Source organism: Charadrius vociferus, unplaced genomic scaffold, assembly GCF_000708025.1.
Source record: "Charadrius vociferus isolate BGI_N301 unplaced genomic scaffold, ASM70802v2 scaffold619, whole genome shotgun sequence".
NCBI lineage: Eukaryota > Metazoa > Chordata > Aves > Charadriiformes > Charadriidae > Charadrius > Charadrius vociferus.
The window spans coordinates 297,347-316,538 of record NW_009649962.1 but is presented as its reverse complement, the minus strand read 5'-3'; the positions used below and the strand labels follow the sequence as shown (position 1 = coordinate 316,538).

At 45.5% G+C, this 19,192-nt stretch overlaps 1 protein-coding gene across 1 annotated transcript in view; it reads left to right on the top strand.

The window, feature by feature from the left end:
• The first annotated feature begins 3,151 nt into the window (after nucleotides 1–3,151).
• Nucleotides 3,152–19,192, top strand: part of SEC14L5 (SEC14-like 5 (S. cerevisiae)) — a 33,158-nt gene continuing 17,117 nt past the window's right edge. Inside the window, exon 1 of the mRNA XM_009891538.1 lies at nucleotides 3,152–3,214. Within this exon, the coding sequence (XP_009889840.1) occupies nucleotides 3,152–3,214 (63 nt within the window). The remainder of the gene's footprint in view (nucleotides 3,215–19,192) is intronic.

Here is a 19,192-nt window from a genome sequence, read left to right as displayed (position 1 = left end):
GGAAATGTAGTTAATATCACTGCCTCTCTTCCCTTTTGCTATGTGTGTAGTGATGTGTATTCCTCGTGGGAGCCCTCGCCGTCTTCAACCTTGCTAATATGTGACGGTAGCTTTGCATGCTGTGCGTGTACTTCTTGTTAAGAACTCACCTTTTCCTCTCAAATGCTACCAAAGTTACAGCAGAGAAATGCCTGTGTCGTTAGGGGTTTGTATCCTTCCATTCCGTGTCCCCTTCTATGCCCTCCTTCCCCTGGTACAATGCCAGCTGGTGTACCTCAAGCTTATAATTAACTCTCTGCCTTCTAGGGTTTGGTTCATCTGTGAATTGCTGTATGGGTTGTAGCAAAAGGGGGTGCGCAGGCCAGCTGGACTCTGTAGGGAGCTGCGGGCTGCTGAGTCTCCGTGCTGTTGGCACTGCTGTCAGCGTGTCACGGGATGCTTTGTGAAATGTGGTAGCTGCTGCTGTTTTCTGTGTTCAGGTGTGCCGTAACTGAAACACTTTTAATATCTAATTGGGATGGTTAAAGTGATTATTAGCTAGATATGTTGCTTCAACGCGGTGACAGCTCCGGCCTCTCTGAATTTTTACAAACTGCACAGGGCTTGGCCAGCTGAAATCATGCTCTTCCCTGGTGTTACCCAATGGATAGCTACAGGTCTGCCTCTAGCTGTGGATTGGAGTTCCTAATTGATCAAGCTGCAGTTTAGTGAGTCACTGCTCTTCAGCTGAGCTGTGTTTCCTAATAGGTGTTTTTAGCCAGATGCAAATACGGAGTGGAGCGGGTAGCCTGGGCCACTGTAGAGGCTGAAGCATTATGATGGATGTTTAAGGAGCTGCCATATTCTGTACTTGCGGAGTTCCTATTTGGTTTTCTTTACAAGGTGGTTGAATGCAATCTTTTTATAATTTGAGTGGAATACATGAGATGACTTTTAAAAAGTGCCTGTCATTTTGGTTCTAAAGCCCTCTGAGGATTCATGTCTTCAGCTAATATGGCCCAGCTGCCCGGCGGTAACACCTGAAAATCTTACGTCATTATCAGTGCTAATCATTCATCTGTATCTGTGTGCCCTGCGTAGCTACCTTTCACTGCCTCTTCTGATCTTTATTTTTTTTTTTTTTCAGGAGTTATATCTGGAATCCCTCTTGCTTTGAGAAGCAGAATGACTGTCTCACAGCTCTGTTCTGAGGAGAGGATGTAGAAGGTCTGCCACTGCGCTTTCCAAGGTATGAAAGGTTTCAAGGGCAGGTGCGAGTTAGCAGCTGTCTTTCCCATGGGTGTAATAGCCACTGGCCCTTTTTCTCAAACTTCCTTCAACTACAGAAGCACGGGGCGGTAAACCTGCAGCAATCGGGTATTGCAGCTGCTGGGCAGCAACAGATCTGTCCAAGCAGCACGGTTAAGGCTGTTGAACTACAGCTTGTGCCATCCCGTTGTTCTGTCGCTGATGACTTTGTTTCTGGGCTGTGGGTGATTCTGGACTGACTGGTCCGTACTGAGACTTTCTCCTGCGTACATCCCTGACCCCCTTCCTACAGAGGTGCAGGAATTCCTGGTTTAGCAGGCGAGGTCAGAACTGGGGGCAAGACCACAGCTAAATATGTTTGATGAGGCTTCTCTTGCTATATTTGCACTTACTGGGAAGGTTCCCGCACAGCCTAGGTATCGCGCTTGCGTAATCATATTACGGCGTTGCGTTACAAGGTGCCCCATGCCTCTTGGCTCGGGTATCTGATACGTGAGAGCAGCCTGGGCTTCCTGGGTGTTTGCTTGCCCCTGCAGCACTCGCTTCAGTTTGAGTTGGATGCTCTGCTGATGCGTTCTCTCTGCGTTTACTTGTTCTGCGTGGACTGGCTTTTAGTACCAGTAAGACTCCTAGAGACCCAGCAAGCCCTGAACGTTGCTCCTTGGGTGACGTGATCCTCTGCAGAGTACCTGTCCGATTGTGAGACCCTTCTACAAACATTCCCTGTTCTCAGGTACTCAAACTTTTTACAGTCTCTTTCCCCATCTCCCTCACTTAGAATTTACTGTGTAATGGCATTTGGCAGCAGTCTTTCTGAGGGAGAATCTGTTGCTGTTTGCCTTTTAATTCATGTTTCACCTCAATTTCTGGGCTTAAAATGTCAGGGATAAGTTGTCTTAATGCTCTGACTGTTGAGTTCAGTGCTACACTGCGTCATGTTGCCGAGGGCTATGTCTGCTCAGCGGTGGAATTTCAGTGGGGTGGAATCAGTATAGTGTCTCAAACCAGCCATCCCGTCTTTTGTGTTTCTGATGTTCATAGATGGTATTAATGGGAGTGATATAAAGGAATTGCAGAAAGCAGCCTAATAACATTTTTTTTAATGATGTACCTCTTTGAGATGCTGGTTATTGGTGCATATTTGAGGGTTAAAACCCCAGCAAGAGAGTCTGAGGGAGGAATCCTGATGAGAACAGTGAGAGGTGGCTAGGAGGAATGAAATGCTGAGAACTGAATTGTTTCCATTGCATGCAGTTATTGCCTTAGTTCAGCTGGAAGCGGTGGGCATCCAGTCAGTGGGATGTGATTGCCAGCTTAGCATCAGGCATGTGCTTTAAGCATGTTGTTTCCTTTTCCTCTCTTTTAGTGGGTTAAAACAACTGAATGCTACTTTGTGCACCAAAGCATTTAAAACACCGAGATATGGGGAGCCGTGGAAGCTTTCAACAAGGGGGATTTTGCATAATGATTACAAATGTGTGCAGAAAAGGAGGGTGGGGGGAAGAATCACCGTCTAAGCTTTGCAAGGCTCCTAAGACAGGCTCCTTCTCCAGAGTACAATTGATTCTGGCTTTACATCTCTGTTTTGTGCTTTAATTATCACGAGTTTTGTTGGAGCTCTAAGTTGAGTTTACTGCAGTAGTGCTGGGAAAGCAGCAAAGGATGCTACTGCATACTGGGGACAGCACTGGGCTGGGGCTGCAGAGCCCTGCCTTTTGTTCCGTCTCTGCCACTGACTGGCTAAGCGATGCTGGGCAAAATATTCTACCTAATATGTCTCCTCCTCTCTATTTGTGAGAAAGAGTTAAGGTCTGTTTGTGAGAATTACTACAATGTATTGTGGTGTTTGGTATAAGGGATCTAAAATTTTCCACTTTCTTTCTGTTACAGGTGTGGGGTAAAAATGGTGCAGAAATACCAGTCCCCAGTTCGAGTCTACAAATATCCGTTTGAGCTCGTCATGGCAGTGAGTAATACTCAGCACTTTTACTTCTCCAGCTGCTAAGGGCTGCAACCTCAGGCCGGTGGGAGGTGGGGGACTGCGGTTTTGGCTAGCGTGTCTTTGTGGCAACCTTACGGGTACGCTGTGGGAACAGAGGTTTAGCTCTCATTATCTGTTTGTCCTTTCTTCAATTTTCCATGAAAAATAAGAATCAACAGCTTGGTATTTTAAGAGAGGTAGTTTAGTCATTGGGGGGGGGGGGAAACCAACAAAACCCAACCTTCTGTAATTACTCTTTCACGAGGAAGGAGAAAACTGATATTCAGGCAGGCAGTGTCAGTTTGTGGCCAGACACCGTCTTTGCCTTATCACCAAATGCCCATTTAGTTTAGAATCTCTGTAGATCTGGTCCTAGTCAGTATTGTAGGATGATTCTAAATCATACCAAGCTTTTTGTTTTGGTTAAAAGCCAGAAGACTTAGGAAAAATTCTTCTGTATTGTTCTTCCCTGTTCAACCTATGATTGAAATGGTTGGAGAGCTCTCCAAATTCTGTGGTTTCCACAAGGGGCTTGAGGGCTGTAATTAAAGTCCTTTTGCTGGTGATGCAGAAAGCTAATGTGACCATGGTGGCTTTCCTCAGTAGAGTTTAAAGGCGTTTGTGATATTCTGGACTTTGTCACCGTTCTTCAAGGTTTGAGACAAATATCCTACTGAAAGGTTTGCTATTCGCATTTCAAGGTCAGCACTGACCGTCTGGGCATTTCTCCGAGGTGCTTGCTTATAGACTCTTGCAAAGCTTTGTTTTGTAATCTGTTGGACATTTCACTCTACACTAGGGATCCCCGAGACTTAGTATTTGCCACCTTTAATCCGCGGCTTTCTTCATTGTCTCTCTTGCTTTTTTTTTTTTTTTGGTCTATTAGGGATCAAGAATAAAGATGGAAAACTATGGCCATTTCAGGTAGCTGAAATCATTGCCATGAATGGAAGGGAGAGCCTGATGTAATAAACTGTGTTCCTCTTGGCAATGTTGCCTCTTCTGGCACATATTTCCCAGGAATCCAGAAGATTTGTTTTATCCAAAACAGTCTCCAGTCTTCTATTTCTATTGTTAAAACTAGGAGAGAGATTCTTTTTTGGTCCTAAATGGGAATAATGGGCACCGAAAGTTGCAGCAGTTCCTCAGCTGAGAGAAAGTGCCATTCACTTTGATGCTCTCTAATTATCAAAAGTAACACTTTCTTTTTGACAGTTGGGCTCCCCCTGCCAATTTCCTGTCTCCCCCCTCTTTTAATCTTTCCAGTCTTATCCAAATTCACCCTGTCTGTTAACAGCTAAGCCATCACATGCTGTAGAAGTGCCCCAACCAGCCTGGGGCTGATGTTTGTGGTAGTGAAACTTTCCTGGCCATGTTCTTTGCTCTCTCAGTGCATCCTGTCTTAGAATAAGACACCAGTAGTTGTTATGAAGATACTGGTAGTCTTTGCTCTGTGCATACCTCTCTGCATTCCTGTTGTCTGTATTAGCAGGATAAACCTAACACCAGATGCCCATCATTAGATTGGCTGCTAATATAGGAGGGCTGCCTCTAGACAAATCCTTTGTAAGCTTGTTAGCAGAATGCCTAAAGGCCGGGTTTGATGGGTTTATTTTTTCAAGTCGTTTAGTTTTATTTGCTTTCAGTTTTTCAACGTGACAGAACTTAATATTCCCTGGGATTTCAGGGCTGGGATTGTAAATGTCATCCTTTAGGTGTTCAGCAAACTCAAATTCCCATTACCTTAGCAAAGTTATTAGTCCTCTTTTTTATGAAGATTGAGTTACTTGTCCAGGGTCACCCAAAGGACTGTGTAGGGAGCTGAATATAGTCCCTTTAGTCCCACTCTAATGTCCTGTGAAAGATCACGTGTTCGCAGCAAGATCTGCTTTATTATGAAGAGTGGCATTATAAAGGGGTGTTTCTATCTAGTGGCGGTCCGTGCAGGCTGGGTTGGATGCAGGTTTTGTTATCGCCTTTGATATGTTCAGATGGAGCCTTCCATTTGTGTGGAGGCAGTGCAGATTTCGCAGAGCTGTCAGGCGTTAGCTGTCAGTTGCTGGAAGTTTTGCAGGGAGAGTGGGCGTACAGTGAAGCTGTTTTGCTCCTCAGCACGTGGCATTGCTGTTAATCTGCTTCAACATAAATCTGACAGCAGCTTCCTCAGCACTGGGAACCTGATACTCAGCTGCTTTCAGCTTTTCCCCTCAACTGCTTTGTGTGAGCCTTTGGGGTGCCGAGGTCTCGCACTGCGGTTAATGGTAGGAAAGCAGAGGTTGTGTGGGTGACCTCAAGACGCCTCCTTATTTTATGGGTCTCTATGCACCCTTCAGCCTGATGCACTTGTGCTTCATTCCTTGTCTGTAAGATGGGGAGGGTCATACTTCCTGTGGTCTGTTCAGGTCGTGTCATGAGGTAAGTTGTATTTGTTAGGAAAAGGATTCTTTTCCCCCAGAACCTCCGATGTTTGGACCCCGCTATAGAAAACAGTGCGTGTGCTTTGTTCAGATACGAGGGACAACGAGAATTGTCATAGCCAGATGAAGCAAACAATGCATTGCTTCCCAGCCGTGTTCAAACGCACAGTGTTTCCCATGCCTTTTGTTATCTTCCTTGGACTTATACAGAGTGCATGTGTGTGCAGCTCATCCTCCAGACAGCACGGGGCTCTGCTTGACAGATGAGCCGGTGCTTTTACTGTTAATACCTGTGTTATTGTGTGTTTCTGGATAATTGTTTATGGATTTATACTCTGCTGCTTACTAACACTTCTGCAGCTTCTGGCATTCGCAGGCAGTAGATTTGACATAGCTTCCAAGTCCTTGGAAGGAGGACCATGTTCCCCTTCTTGTTCTCTTTGCCAGTCCTGTGAATCTGAGGAAGTAAAAAGGAATCGGCTTAGCAAGTCTCTTCTGGCCATTCAGGAGTTCTGAATTTTTTCTTTCTTGTTAGAAGAGTCCTCCCTTCTAAAAATACTTAAATAAAGGACGATCTTTCCACACCTGTCCAAATTCCAGTAGACATTTTTATCTCCTCTGTTCCTAATCTGCGCTCGCATTAAAGGATCAAAAATGTTATGCTCTTCAAATTATAACCAAGCCCTGGCATTTTTATCCCTTATACTTGAAAAGAACCTTGACATTTATCATGCTTTGTTATCTTGTCATGTTTTTCCTTTACGTTTTATCTCCTTTTTTGTGTGTCTCCTTTTAAATGGAGCTGTTCCCTCAAATGGGTTGTCTGTGCCTCTCTGCGCCTGATCGTGTCTTCTCTTCAATTGGATCAGCAGGTTTGAGATTGCATCTGTCTCCTGTTTTTATTTTACAGCCAAGAAAATCCCCAAGTATAAACATATTTTTTGTTTTCTTCCTGTAGTTGTTGTAGTTTTAAAGCTAAAAGGTGGGGGTTTTTTTCTAAAATGTTATAACAAGGAAAAAATGCAGGAGAGGTAACGCTGCAACATAGCTCAGGAGTGATAACTTACTCTGTAAATTGTTGTGAGCCTTCTCTGATGTAGGGAGATGAGAAATTGATTTGGGTGAGCATGTCCAAAATGCAAATGTACAGGAAACAGAGCTAAGAGACATTGCAAATTTAGTAGCATTTGTTGCCAAAGAATTATTAGGTTAGATGAGATAGTTTTAGCTTTAAAAGTAGTACAGAGTTTTGTTTCCATTAATTTTAGTAGTGCACTCAGCCCTTCACACTTGCAATTGGCATCTGTCATTTTCACATACTTTATAGTATACATTTAAGTTTGCTTATAAGGGTTCCTAAAGCTACAGACCTGAAACAACCTCCCAGTGAATCTCACACGGTCTTCTGTACTCAATGTATAGTTTGAATCGCTGCAATAGTGGTGTAAATGAGAAACTTGATGACAGCACTTCTGTCAATTGTGTGGTCCTCTTGCCATATTTACAGTGCGCTTCGCATCCAGCTCTTACTGCTGCTAATAGCAATTTCTGGTTTCTGCTGCAAGCGAGGGGTCTTTCTGCACATCCTGGTGCCCAGGGAATGGTAGAGGATGCAGGGAACGTTCTGCTTGCAGGTTTTACACCTTGAACCAAATCAAACCTTTATCCCTTTACTATCTGAGATTCCGCCTTTCCTATGAAATGAAAGCTCTGCATATCACACTAGCAGGTTAAAGGCTGGGTTTAGTTAAAAGCTAAAAAGTTATATATAGATATGGGGGAAAAAAATATATGTAACTTGACATTTAAGCTTACTACATACAGCATAGCAGCTTTGTTTGCAGCCTTTGAGAGGTTTACTACTGTTACCTAAAAATATGTCATGGTTTTCAGAAGACAGAACAAAGACCAGGCGTTTGGAAGTTTGCAGTAGCATCAGTTCTCATTGCGTGTACCAGCTGTACTCCTTCCTTGAGACAAAACTGCTCTTGAGCCCCGCATGTGCACGATATGTGAGTCAGTGCTTCTTTCTGCTTGACCTCATTTCTTGGTGCTGCCCACGGCATGTGTTGACACATATATGAGCCACTGAGAGCCTGATCTCTTGGAAATGCAGGCATGGACAGCAGTGGTGTATGTTTCTCACTGCCCTGGTTGAGTCGTACTCTTCAGTCTAGGGTGCTTCTGCTATGTGCAACATCAGTTTGGGATAGGGAGTGGTTGTTCTGTGGGTATGTGTGTGGGATACAGGCATTTCTTATCTCAAGCATCACTCAGACTCTCTAATAGATCTGTTAGGTGGCAGCTCATGGTTCCCCTGCCTGTGTCTGCAAGTGAAAGCTTGGTCATCTGAGGTCCCTGCGTGCAGCCTGTACTTCCAAGCAGCTCTGTGACACTCTTTTCTGGTTTTACTGGCAATTCAGTGTTCTTTGCACTTGGTTGATCTGGAGTTGTTTAATTTTCAGGTATGATAAAGTAGGAAATTAATGGAACTGCGTGGTACATGCTTCTGTTTCTTCTCAGTGTGGGTGCAAAGCTGGGTGGCAAACTTAGTTCAAGCTACAAATGTTGCAGGTTCATTTAGAGTCCGAAGTGACTTCACATGAAGTAAGCAGCAGAAAGTATTCCTTTTCCATCATCTTTACTCTCATCCTGTAAGACTGGATCGTAGCCCATCAGAAGTGGTCATCTGTGGTCCCTGTGTGGGATGTCTTTCTCGCATGCCTGACTACTGAAGCAATCTTGCTGATAGTCACTGGATTTGGCAGGAGTCCTCGCTCCTGCCCTTTGAACGATCCATCAGCACATCAGCCTTGACCACACTGGCAAAACTGTTTTGCAGTCATTTTGTACAAGTTTTGTACATGTACAAGTTTTGCTCATTTACAGCAGTTTGAGGATCTGGCCTGCAGTTATATGCAAGAGTCAAACATTCAATACGAATAAGATCAAAATGCATCACTTATTTCACAATTGTCCTGACTCTCTCTTGTGTTGGGAGGCTTCTATATGCAGTCTAATAGAAAGCAGCTCCTTGCTATTTTAGTTGTCAGGTTTAGCTGCAGGAGAAGAAACTGAATGCTGAGGTTCAGGTCCTGACAGTTAGGATTCCTTTCCATACACCTTTTCAAAATGATTTTTATTTGCGCCTTTTCAGCATCAACATGCGTTATGTTAAAGATGTTAGATCTTTAAGTAGCTTTATTTAAAGACTACTTCTTCTTGCATTTAGCACAATAAGTATGTAAAGAGCCTGCTTAAATCCTGATGTATCATGTGTGCTCTCCTCTTTAATGCTGTGGTGTCTTAAAGGATTCAATATTTCACTGACTGATGTGGTGATGCTTTTGCAACAGAACCTCTGAGCCCTCTTTTGCTGGGTAGGCACCATAGTGTGACCAAAACAGCTTGCACTACACGTCGGTAACAGATAAAATGAGGCGTGTGTGTGATAACAGATAAAATTGTGTGTGAAAGCAGTATAATGTAGAAGCAGACTGATGTCTAGCAAGGATCACGTTAGTTCTGTGGGTTTGTTTAGAGTGACAAGTTCAATGTGTGTGTTCACAGCCCATGCAGGTCTCAGAAAGGCTGCTGCTGTCTGGCTACATCAGATGTGCAGATTGGCTGTTCAGGTCAACTACAGTGCAGTATCTTACAGTGCCTACAGCACAGATGCACCACAGAATACATTTTTTGGGACTTCCTATATAATTAATTGTAACTACAGACTGGGATATTCTCATCTGGAGCTCCAAGTTGTTGTCATTATTCTGGTAACATCACAGTCTGGTTTTAAACAAAGAAAAGTAGAATCTTAACTAAAATATTGGATGCCAGTTCATAGCCTCTGCTTTGAAGTGTGAACTTGGGAACCAGAAGAGCACTTGCTGCAGGGAGAGCGGAGCGGTTTCTGGCAGCTGGCATCCCTCCGAAGCAGCAGTGATGGTGCAGCTGATCGGTGCGCTGTGCAGAGTAGCCAAAGAGATTGGAGTGGAGCTCCAAGTGCAGCATCTGCAGGAGTGCCAGCGAAGAGGTTCCTGCAGTGGCCTGCCCCTCACTGTGTCCTTGGATATCTGCTGATAACGTGGGGTAGAGCTTTGCAGCGTGTAGGCTGCCTGCCCAGTAGTGAAAAGCTCCTTTGGAGCTGCTGTGATGTAGATAATGACACAGTTTTCAGATGCTGTCTGAAATGGTATTTCTGGTTGGCAGTACCCTGGAGATTGAGAGAAAATCAATGTGTGAGGGGGGGAAAAACGTTTTAAAAGTTATTCTTTGCTGTTCAATCCATGTCACACATGACATGAAATGCCCCGATAGTAACTTAACTACCCTGAGTGGTAGTTAAGAAATGGATCCTCACCTACAAAACAGAATCTACTCTCTCTGGCAGGATTGTTTGTGTATAGAACTTGAGTGCAGAGAAATAATATTTGGGTGTGGATGGTTTGTCTGCAGCCATGGCCTGGGCCAGGTATTTTAAAGAAGGCAACTTCCCTTGTCTCTTCTTGCCATACTTTGAAGGCAAGTTTATTGTGACTGTCAGAAGCTACTGGGTTAACATTTTGTGCACTTACAGAGGATCTAGTGTTGACTCAAGACATGAGTGTGTGACTTGATGGTTTGAAACCATGCTGTCAAGATTACACTATAAATATCCTGTCATCTTGCTGCTGAGAAGCATTTGGCAACAGAAGTCTGAAAGTAATGATCTCTGTGTCAGCTGGGATGATTCTTCACAGCTGTATTCATTTGTTCAGTCCCTGTGCCCTGCCACCACCTCCTCCTGGTATTAAGCAGGTTGAGAGTGAACAATAGTCAGGCTGAGCAAAGAGCTGACATTTCTCTTGAGATTATGGTGTGGGACGTTTCCCCTCAAGTGAGTAGAAAATGTTGGATGACTGCTGTTTCCCACAGCCGCTGGAAGCGGATGGAAGAACTGCTTATTGATTCAGAGTTCTGGAGAACTGCTGGCAACATCTGCACATCTGGCCTGCTTAGTGTGTCTTGTGGGGGTCGTACGAGTCTCTTTAGCTTTGCATTGCCACTGCTAAGACTCCAGTTACTGGGCAAGAATGGTTTAGGAGTGGATGGTGCTGGTACCATGTGTGGATTGGAGAGAAGATTTACAGTAATTCAAAGAGGCTGTACAGGACAGTCCCTGTTTTCTTTAATCTCCTTCTCCAGCTGCAACATGGAGGCTTATTGCCTTGAAGGATGAGTCGTGTCTCCAGCTTAATCTGATCAGTGCAGTCTAGTGCTGGAATGGATGAGCTCTAAAGTAAGTTCTAGTTCAGTGGCACTGCAGCGTAGCACAAGGAGACACCACATAGCTGGAGGTATCACCGTTGTCTGATATTCCAGTAGTAACTCAAAGACCCTTTTCTCTTCTACTGAATGTGTAAGTACAGAAGACGAAGAATACGTTCTTGAGCAGGGACTGAAAGAGGTGAGAAAACTCAGAACCATCATCAACTGTTACATCTCAACCAGCATGGACCTCTTAAACTGCTAAGCACAGTGGCCTGCCTAAGTTTGGCCCTGAGTTACGGTCAATTTTTATAAATTCTTACAGCAGCTTCTGTCGAGGACAGATTGTCCTTCCAACTAGGCATTGAATTGTAAAGCAGCCTTTTGGATTTTGGGGTGATTCACTGAGCAGTAAGTGTGTGATGTGATACTTGATTGCTGTGGTTTGCTCTTTACGGTGTTAATCACCTGAGATGTTTGCTGCTTTGCCATCCTTTTTCAGTGTCTCTGTCTCTCTCAGCAACAGGCTATGGCAAATGTGTCCAACCAGCTAGCATCAAGAAGAGCGTGGCCAGCAGGTGGAGGGAGGTCATCTTCCCCCTCTGCTCTGGTGAGGCTGCATCTGGAGCACTGTGTCCAGTTTGGGGCTCCCCGGGTCAAGAAGGACAGGGAACTGCTGGAGAGGGTCCAGTAAAGGGCTACGGAGATAATGAGGGGACTGGAGCATCTTTCTGATGAGGGACTTGGAGCTTTTTAGTCTGAAGAAGAGAAGGCTGAGGAGGGATCTTATCAACACTTATAAATCCTTAAAGGGAGGGTGCCAGGGGGATGGGAACAGTCTTTTTTCAGTAGTGTCCAGTGACGGGACAAGAGGGAATGGGCCATAACTTGACCATAGGGAGTTCCATCTCAACGTGAGGAGGAACTTTCCTGTGAGGGCGGCAGAGCAGTGGCACAGGCTGCCCAGAGAGGTGGGGGAGTCTCCCCCTCTGGAGCCATCCCAAACCCGCCTGGACGCCGTCCTGTGCCACTGCTGGAGGTGCCCCTGCTCTGGTGGGGGGTGGACTGGGGGAGCTCCAGAGGGCCCTTCCAGCCCTCACCAGTCTGTCCAATGGTTCCTGGCTAAGGCATCGCTTCATGGCCGATGTGTTGTTCTTGTTGTGACTTGAACTGCTCCAACACCAAGTTTCTCTCTGGTTAGCAGAGGAGAATGCTATAGCAGAATAGCTTGAATGGGGTACTGTTTCTCCTCAGACAGGAGGTCAGGCACGTTGGTAGTTTCCTGAGTTAGCTTTGTGCAGCTGCAGTGCATGTCCTGGTTTTAGTAGGTTTGCTGTGTCACTCAGTTGTGCCTGTATTGTAATAGGCAGCTGCTGCTCCCTCAATTGTTTCTTTCACCAAAATCTGAAGAAATGAGGCAAATTATTGGCTGTTGTCCAGGGAGAGATAACACTGAGTCAGTGTTTGCAGCCTGGGTACTGTGGTCCAGTGGATTTCTCAAATATTTTTCTTTCCAGCAAAAGTGGTTTTTCTCAGGTCCCGAAGACTTTCTGCTACTCCATGGATGCTCTGCATCTTCTTTAAAATGAAGTTCCCTTTTCCCGGACTTCAGTGCCTTTCTGCACCCCAGATATCCGTTTGACCCCTCCCTACTCCCAGTTCTTCCATGTGTACTTTATTTTGCACTGCTGTGGCTAGTGAGAAGCAGATATCTGTTCTAGTGATTACAAAGCAAATGGATTATTGTGTCTGGTGAATATGTATGCAGACCCTGGGGTTCTCTTCAGCAGTTAGATGGAGTAGTAGCAGACACTGCAAGTTGAAATGGTTACTTTTTCCTACAAGGACATAATACGAAAACACTGTAATCTGGAGAGAGGTATTTATATAGCATTAGAGCTTCTCAAAAGTGAGTCCAACTGCATCTGCTTCCAACTTAAAAGTGGCGAGAGGTTTATCTTGCTTCTCATCGTCTCTTTTCAAAGGGATGATGATCTGGACATCTTTAGCTCAAAACTTGGTATCGTATCCCCTCATTTCCCATTTGTCTGACCATAGATGTATGTTTTCTTCCTTTGTCCTGGCAAACTACATGTGGCTGTAACATGACCTTGACGAGTCTTGTTAGTTAATACACATTTAAACTGTGTTTGATCATGAAAGTTTGAAGTGTTTTAGCCCTTGTAACATATTCATATAATATTGCCTACAACAGTTTCTGTCTACATCAGGTGAGTAACACTTTAGTTCCTTTGTGTGTTCTACACAATATGATTTTCCCCAGTAGCTGAGCTTTTGCACTCTTGAAGATCCCTCTCAAGTTCATCTTGGCATCATACAGGAGTCAGTCCATAGTTTTTCCATTTCTGTGCTCTTGCCCAAATCTAAAATAACAGATCTCCGTGATGCTGTCACTAAGGAAGCCCTGCCAGTATAAAAAAAACCCCAAACAACCAACCAACCCCTAAGGACATGGTAGCTGTGCAGCCACTTCAGAGCATCACTTATCAAGGAGAAGATGAATGTTTTCCTGATGACTGCTGTTCCAAAATAGCTCTGTGTGTTTCTGTGTGACTTCACGGACAGCAGCGTTTAGCACGCAAGCTCGGTGTATTTACTCTGCTAAAGGATCTGCGGGCTTATGGGGAGAATCCAAACCAGTTGCCCATTTGCTGTGTATTAGTGAGAAGCTTGAAGAGTCACCTGGTGTGGGGTGGAAAGCCAGAACTGCTGCCCAGGTTTGTAGCCCCAAGACTGAATGGATAACACTCCCTTGAGGATATTAAGGTATGACACGAGATTATCTGACAAAAGCTGCCTCTTGTTGGAGCACGTTGGAACCAGTCAGGACCCAGCAGGTACTGGGCTGTGGAAGAAACTGCCAGGAGCCTCGTGGTGTGCGGGAGAGCTTGGGTTTTTTGAGGTGTTTTGTTACATGCAGTAACTCAGTGCTTGGATGTCCCTGTTGTTTTGGATTCCAAAGGCCTCTGTTGTGTAATTGATTTCAAGGTCACTTGCTAGAAAACGATGTTGAAACCTGTAGAGGAGAAACAGGAGTAGCTGTTATAAAAGATCCTGCCCTGCGGCCATGTTCTCTGGATGGTGTAGGAGACAGCAGTGGAACGGCTGTTGTCGGTCTGCAGGAGATGAAACTGGAGGTGGGAGCAGGAACGCGCTGGTGCTGTCAGGGTCTATAACACCACGGTACGAGGAAGGTGAAGGACTCGCAGAGCAGGGGTTAAGCAGGTGAAATAGAGGGCTTTTAAAGGAGGGTAATTTCTCCTTTCCTTTGTGGCTTAGGATGTCATTTTTTGGTTTTGATACTCGTATTCTTGTATAACGTGTTCTTGTTTGGTGTCTGGCTGACCTTCAGGGCAATATCTTCTCACAGATGCGTTTCTTTGTACTGGTTATTGTCTATTTGACCAACAATTTAGGCCACTTAAGTGTGGCTTCCTTGCATTGTCCTCCAAGAGTCTCTTCTCACGAGGTATTTTCATCTGTCACAGTGTTGATCCCATAAACTGTTTGGCCAGCATAGGTAAAACCACTCAGGACTGACAGTCGTGCGCTGAGGTGCTTTGGGATAGTGGCACAGGTTGTGTCAGTGGCACGTTCACCCCAACACATGTGCTGCAGCCTCGCACAAATTTCATCTTCCCTTCAGTGTGGAAGGAAGATGTGAAACTACTGAAACCTTGAGTATCTGCTATGACTTTCCTGCATGTTTTGAATTTTTTAGCTAGAAATTGTTTTACTTGTAAATATTTCCAATTACTTTCTACTTTTGATATTTTTTAATTCAAACAGGTTGTCATCTGTATCTAAATTATTAATTTTTTATTATTTTTTTTACACTTTAGATGTACCCGAGAACAATTAGTTATGTTTCCAAGCAAGATATCTTGGAGGGTTCAAACAGATCCCAAATCCCTTTGTCTTCACCCAGCTCTGTTGAGAAATTTAACGTGTAATTTCAGTCTGAGGGAGATAACTGCAAAGGTTTAAATGACATTTGTATGTTGGTCACGTTATGAGGGGGGAAAAAAAAAAACCACCAAACCCCCAAAACATTTCACTTTTTTTGCAAGAGTTCTTTTGTAAGACATCTAGGGAAAACCAGCTTGATTTAGGGAAGGATGCTGGTGGGCCTGAACCACCAACTCTTGGGAAATGCTTGGTTTGGCTACAAAGAGAGCATGTTAATCTGAACCTTTAAGAAAATAACTAATGTAAACTGGGTTGTTGAGATGGTTTGCGTAGTAAATGAGGTGTGTGCAGTCCCCTGGCTTGCCTAGACAGCGCCTGCTGCTGTGCAGCTGTGTGGGCATTTTCACAGAATCACAGAATTTTTGGAGATGGAAGGGACCTCTGGAGATCACCCAGTCCCACTCCCCTGCTAAAGCAGGATTGCCCAGAGCACGTTCCTCAGGACTGCATCCAGGCGGGGTTTGAAAATCTCCAGAGAAGGGGATTCCACAACCTCCCTGGGCAGCCTGTGCCGCTGCTCTGTCACCCAAAGAAGTTTTTCCGTGTGTTGGAACGGAACTTCCTATGTTCCAACTTGTGCCCATTGCCCCTCGTCCTGTCACTGGGAACCACCGAGAAGAGTGTGGCTCCATCCTCCTTCAACCCACCCTTTAGATATTTGTAAGTAGTAATAAGGTCTCCCCTCAGCCTTCTCTTCTCCAGGCTAAAGAGTTCAGTCCAATCTGCTGTGAAGTCGATACTAAAGACTGATCATGACGGAAAAGGAGCCCAAGTTGGGATTTGGCGTGATGTGCTGCCTTGCTTGGGCTGGAGGATTGGCAGGAGGGGCACAAAGTGTTAGCTGGTTCTGCCTGTCGACGCTAATCCCGGTGGGGTTTAGAAGAAGAGAGGGAGCAGCTTCATGGAGCCATTAATTTTTTATGTGTATATATATATATTTGATTCCGTTCAAGACTGCGGTCATCGAGGTGATTGTCTTAAAGCAATATTGTGGGTATTCACTTAAGAGAAAGTAGTGGCACAGTACTGTTGTAATTCCTTCTGGGGAAGGAGGAGCAGAGAAGGGAGAGACAAATCACAGTTCCTATACACTAGTCAGTGCGGAGTTACTGCAGCGAGGAGATGGAAGAGCAAATGCAGGCAGATTAGCAGCCGAAGTATTAAAACAAGCTAATATTAAGTACTCTGTGCCTTTCATTTGACTGGGATATTCTGTTGTTCAACTTGCACTCTGCAGTATTATAGAGGGGAAGAAAATAACAACTAGTTCTGGCAATGGCTTGAAAAAAAAATAAAGTATTTCTCTGTCCTTGATTTCCCTCAATTTCTCTGTGGGAGAAAAAAGACACTGTTGTGTATAGATACTGATTTTGATAAGAGGATCATAGAATCACAGAATGGTTTAGGTTGGAAGGGACTTGGAAGATCATCGACTTCCCACCCGCTGCCGTGGGCAGGGACACCTCCCACCAGCCCAGGTTGCTCCAAGCCCTGTCCAACCTGGCCTTGAACACCTCCAGGGATGGGGCAGCCACAGCTTCTCGGGGCAACCTGCGCCAGGGGCTCACCACCCTCAGTGTGAATAATTTCTTCCTGATACCTAATCTAAATCTCCCCTCTTCCAGTTTGAAGCCATTCACTCTCATCCCATCACTCCATGCCCTTATAAAAAGCCCCGCCCCAGCTCTCCTGGAGCCCCTTTAGGCACTGGAAGGGGCTCTGAGGTCTCCCCTTTTTCGCCTTCTCTTCTTCAGGCTGACCCCCCCACCTCTCCCAGCCTGTCCTCCCAGCAGAGGTGTTCCATCCTCCTGTACGCTGGGTGCAAAAGATGGATTCCTCTCCTGGTAGCTCAGTCCCTTCAGTGGTGGAAGATCAGGGATGTTAACAGTACAACTATTGTGACCGCAGTGTGGTGCTTCAGCTGTCCTTCATATGATCTCGGGCATCTTCGACTGCAGTATTTTTAGAGTTGTTGTACACAGAAGATTAGCAAAGGACTTAATATCAATGTGCGAAAGGGATTCTCTCTCAAATATGGAAATGTTCCACTTTTTTAGATGATGGGTATGACCTGCCAGCTTAGTTATATCACCAGGGCTGTGTGTAGACATGTGCTTCTCTGCCCTGACCTTTCTTCACTCTCCAGATGCTGTTTAGCTGTGCAAAATAGTGACTGCACTATTTTGTTAGTAGTTATCCTGGTCTTGGTTTTGCTAGATCTGATGACAGTTCATTAGGAAGCCCGTCTCCTGCTGGGTCGAGTGCATCCGTAGTGGAGAAAGAAACAGCTGTGTGCTGAGATCCAGTGGCTTTATCTTCAAATTCAGACAGTATCTGTGCTTTGATCATTTGCTGTCAGTGGAAGAACAGCTCATGGTTCTCTACAGACTCTGTCTCAAATGTTCCTGGCACGGCTGCACCCCTGCAAGAGTGGAGGATGAGAAGCTGAGACTGCCACGCTTGGGACTTTCTTCCAGTCCAGCTGCTTTGCGCCTCTTAAATTTGTGGGAAACCAGGAGTATTTGGGGCAAGAAATCATTGGTCAGCCTTAATCTTGACCCCAAGAAGTGGGTGGTGTTGGCTCAGCCTTGGCCTTCCCATGGTTAGTCTTGGCTCGTTGAGCGTGGAGCCCTGGGCCATACGGCGCTACCTGCCTTCCCCGGGGTGGTGGAAAGCGTGCCCGAGTTCAGGCAGCAAGGGGAACGGGGCTGCGTAGCTGAGGATGAGGAAAGCCTGCTACTCCTTGCAGGAACAGCCATGTGGGATTTTAGGGGTATTAAGAGACAGACTTGTGACTTGCTGTCCAGCCTGTGGACAATCCCAGTACCGTTCTCATGTGCTCTTCAGGCACCTAAGGTGGTGTCTGGCCTCAGCGCTAGCTGCTCTTTTCCAAAGTCACGGGATTAACTGGGACAGCCTTCTCAGGGTGGGGTTTTCAGTTACGCTTCTTGCAAGTGCGATAAGGGCATGTGTAAGGAGAGGCATGGGACAAACTGTTGATAAATAGTTGGGAAATGTTCTGGTGTTCCAGTGGTTTACAAAGGTGTTCACAGCTTTCACTGCCTGACCGCTGAGTCTCTGGTAACTAAGAATGGGTGGCCTGGAGAGACTTGCTTGTCCGTGCTAGAATAGAAAAGAATAGCTGGGGAGAAGAAGGTAAAAGGCTTTGACCTCAAGATAGCACAAGGTGGGAGGTTGGGGACTGGGAGAGGGCAGGTGGGAGGCACAAGAAGTGCCTGAGAAGATCCATGTGCTGGCAACTTGTCGGCAGCAGGGAGCAGATAACAAGGGACATCCTCCTTATGCCCTGTGAGCCTTGAGGAAAGTGCAGTATACTGGGAGGGGGGAGAGCTGGAAGTGTCCCGTGCCAGTGCCTGCCAGCCATCTGTGGATTCCTATCATAACAAATTAAGCTTCTTAAAGCAACGGGGTTGCTTTTGTTGTACGGACCCAGGTGGGTGGGCTGGTGTTGGAAACGGTCACTAGCCATGGGTAGTTTTGTATTTATCTAAAACCTTTCAGTTTTACTTGTGATCAGGAGGAAAAAAAAAAAACCCAAACCCACAGGTAGAGGCCTCACAGATAGGGGAAAATTCTCCGAGAAACATGGCAAAGCGAGCAGATGATTACTCAGTGACTTGGAGAGGATGATTTAAAGACCTGTGCTCTTTGTTTACGGCCAGAACTCCAGCTGGTAGTCTCCTTGCACTTTCCTCCTGATACTGGAGCAATACGATAATCTGAAATAACTTCTGTTCCGTTCGGAGGTCTAGGAGCAGGAGATACGGAATGTGTCCTTAAGTGCCTGAGCTATTTTAAGAGCGGGTATTATTCCCAGCACCAGGGTACGCGAATACGTACAGGGGCTACCAGCCTTCGAACTGCTGTGCTAACGGAGAATGCAGCCACCCCTGAGCGTGCCCATGGCACTGTGCGTGTGCTGACAACTGAGCTGATCTTGATCGTTATCGCGTGAATATTTTCTTTTGTGGTAGTTGAAGATATAAATACTCGTGAGAGAATTATGTGCTCTGTAAAATGGTTGTCTTGCAGAAAACGAGAAGATGGCAGCGGTTCACAGAGGGTAGGCTCATCTGTGGAACGACAGCAGGAAATTCTTATGACCAAAGTGGTATAGCTTCTCTGTGAGAGTGCAGTGGAAAGAGAGCACGAGCTGTCCCGTCACGGCTGTAGTTGAATCCTGGGCTGCTTATGTAGCTTGTGCTAGTGTTGCTTCAATTAGATATTTACAATAGCACCCCAAAGTGAAGGCATTTTTCAGAAATCCAAGGGAACATTCCATCCT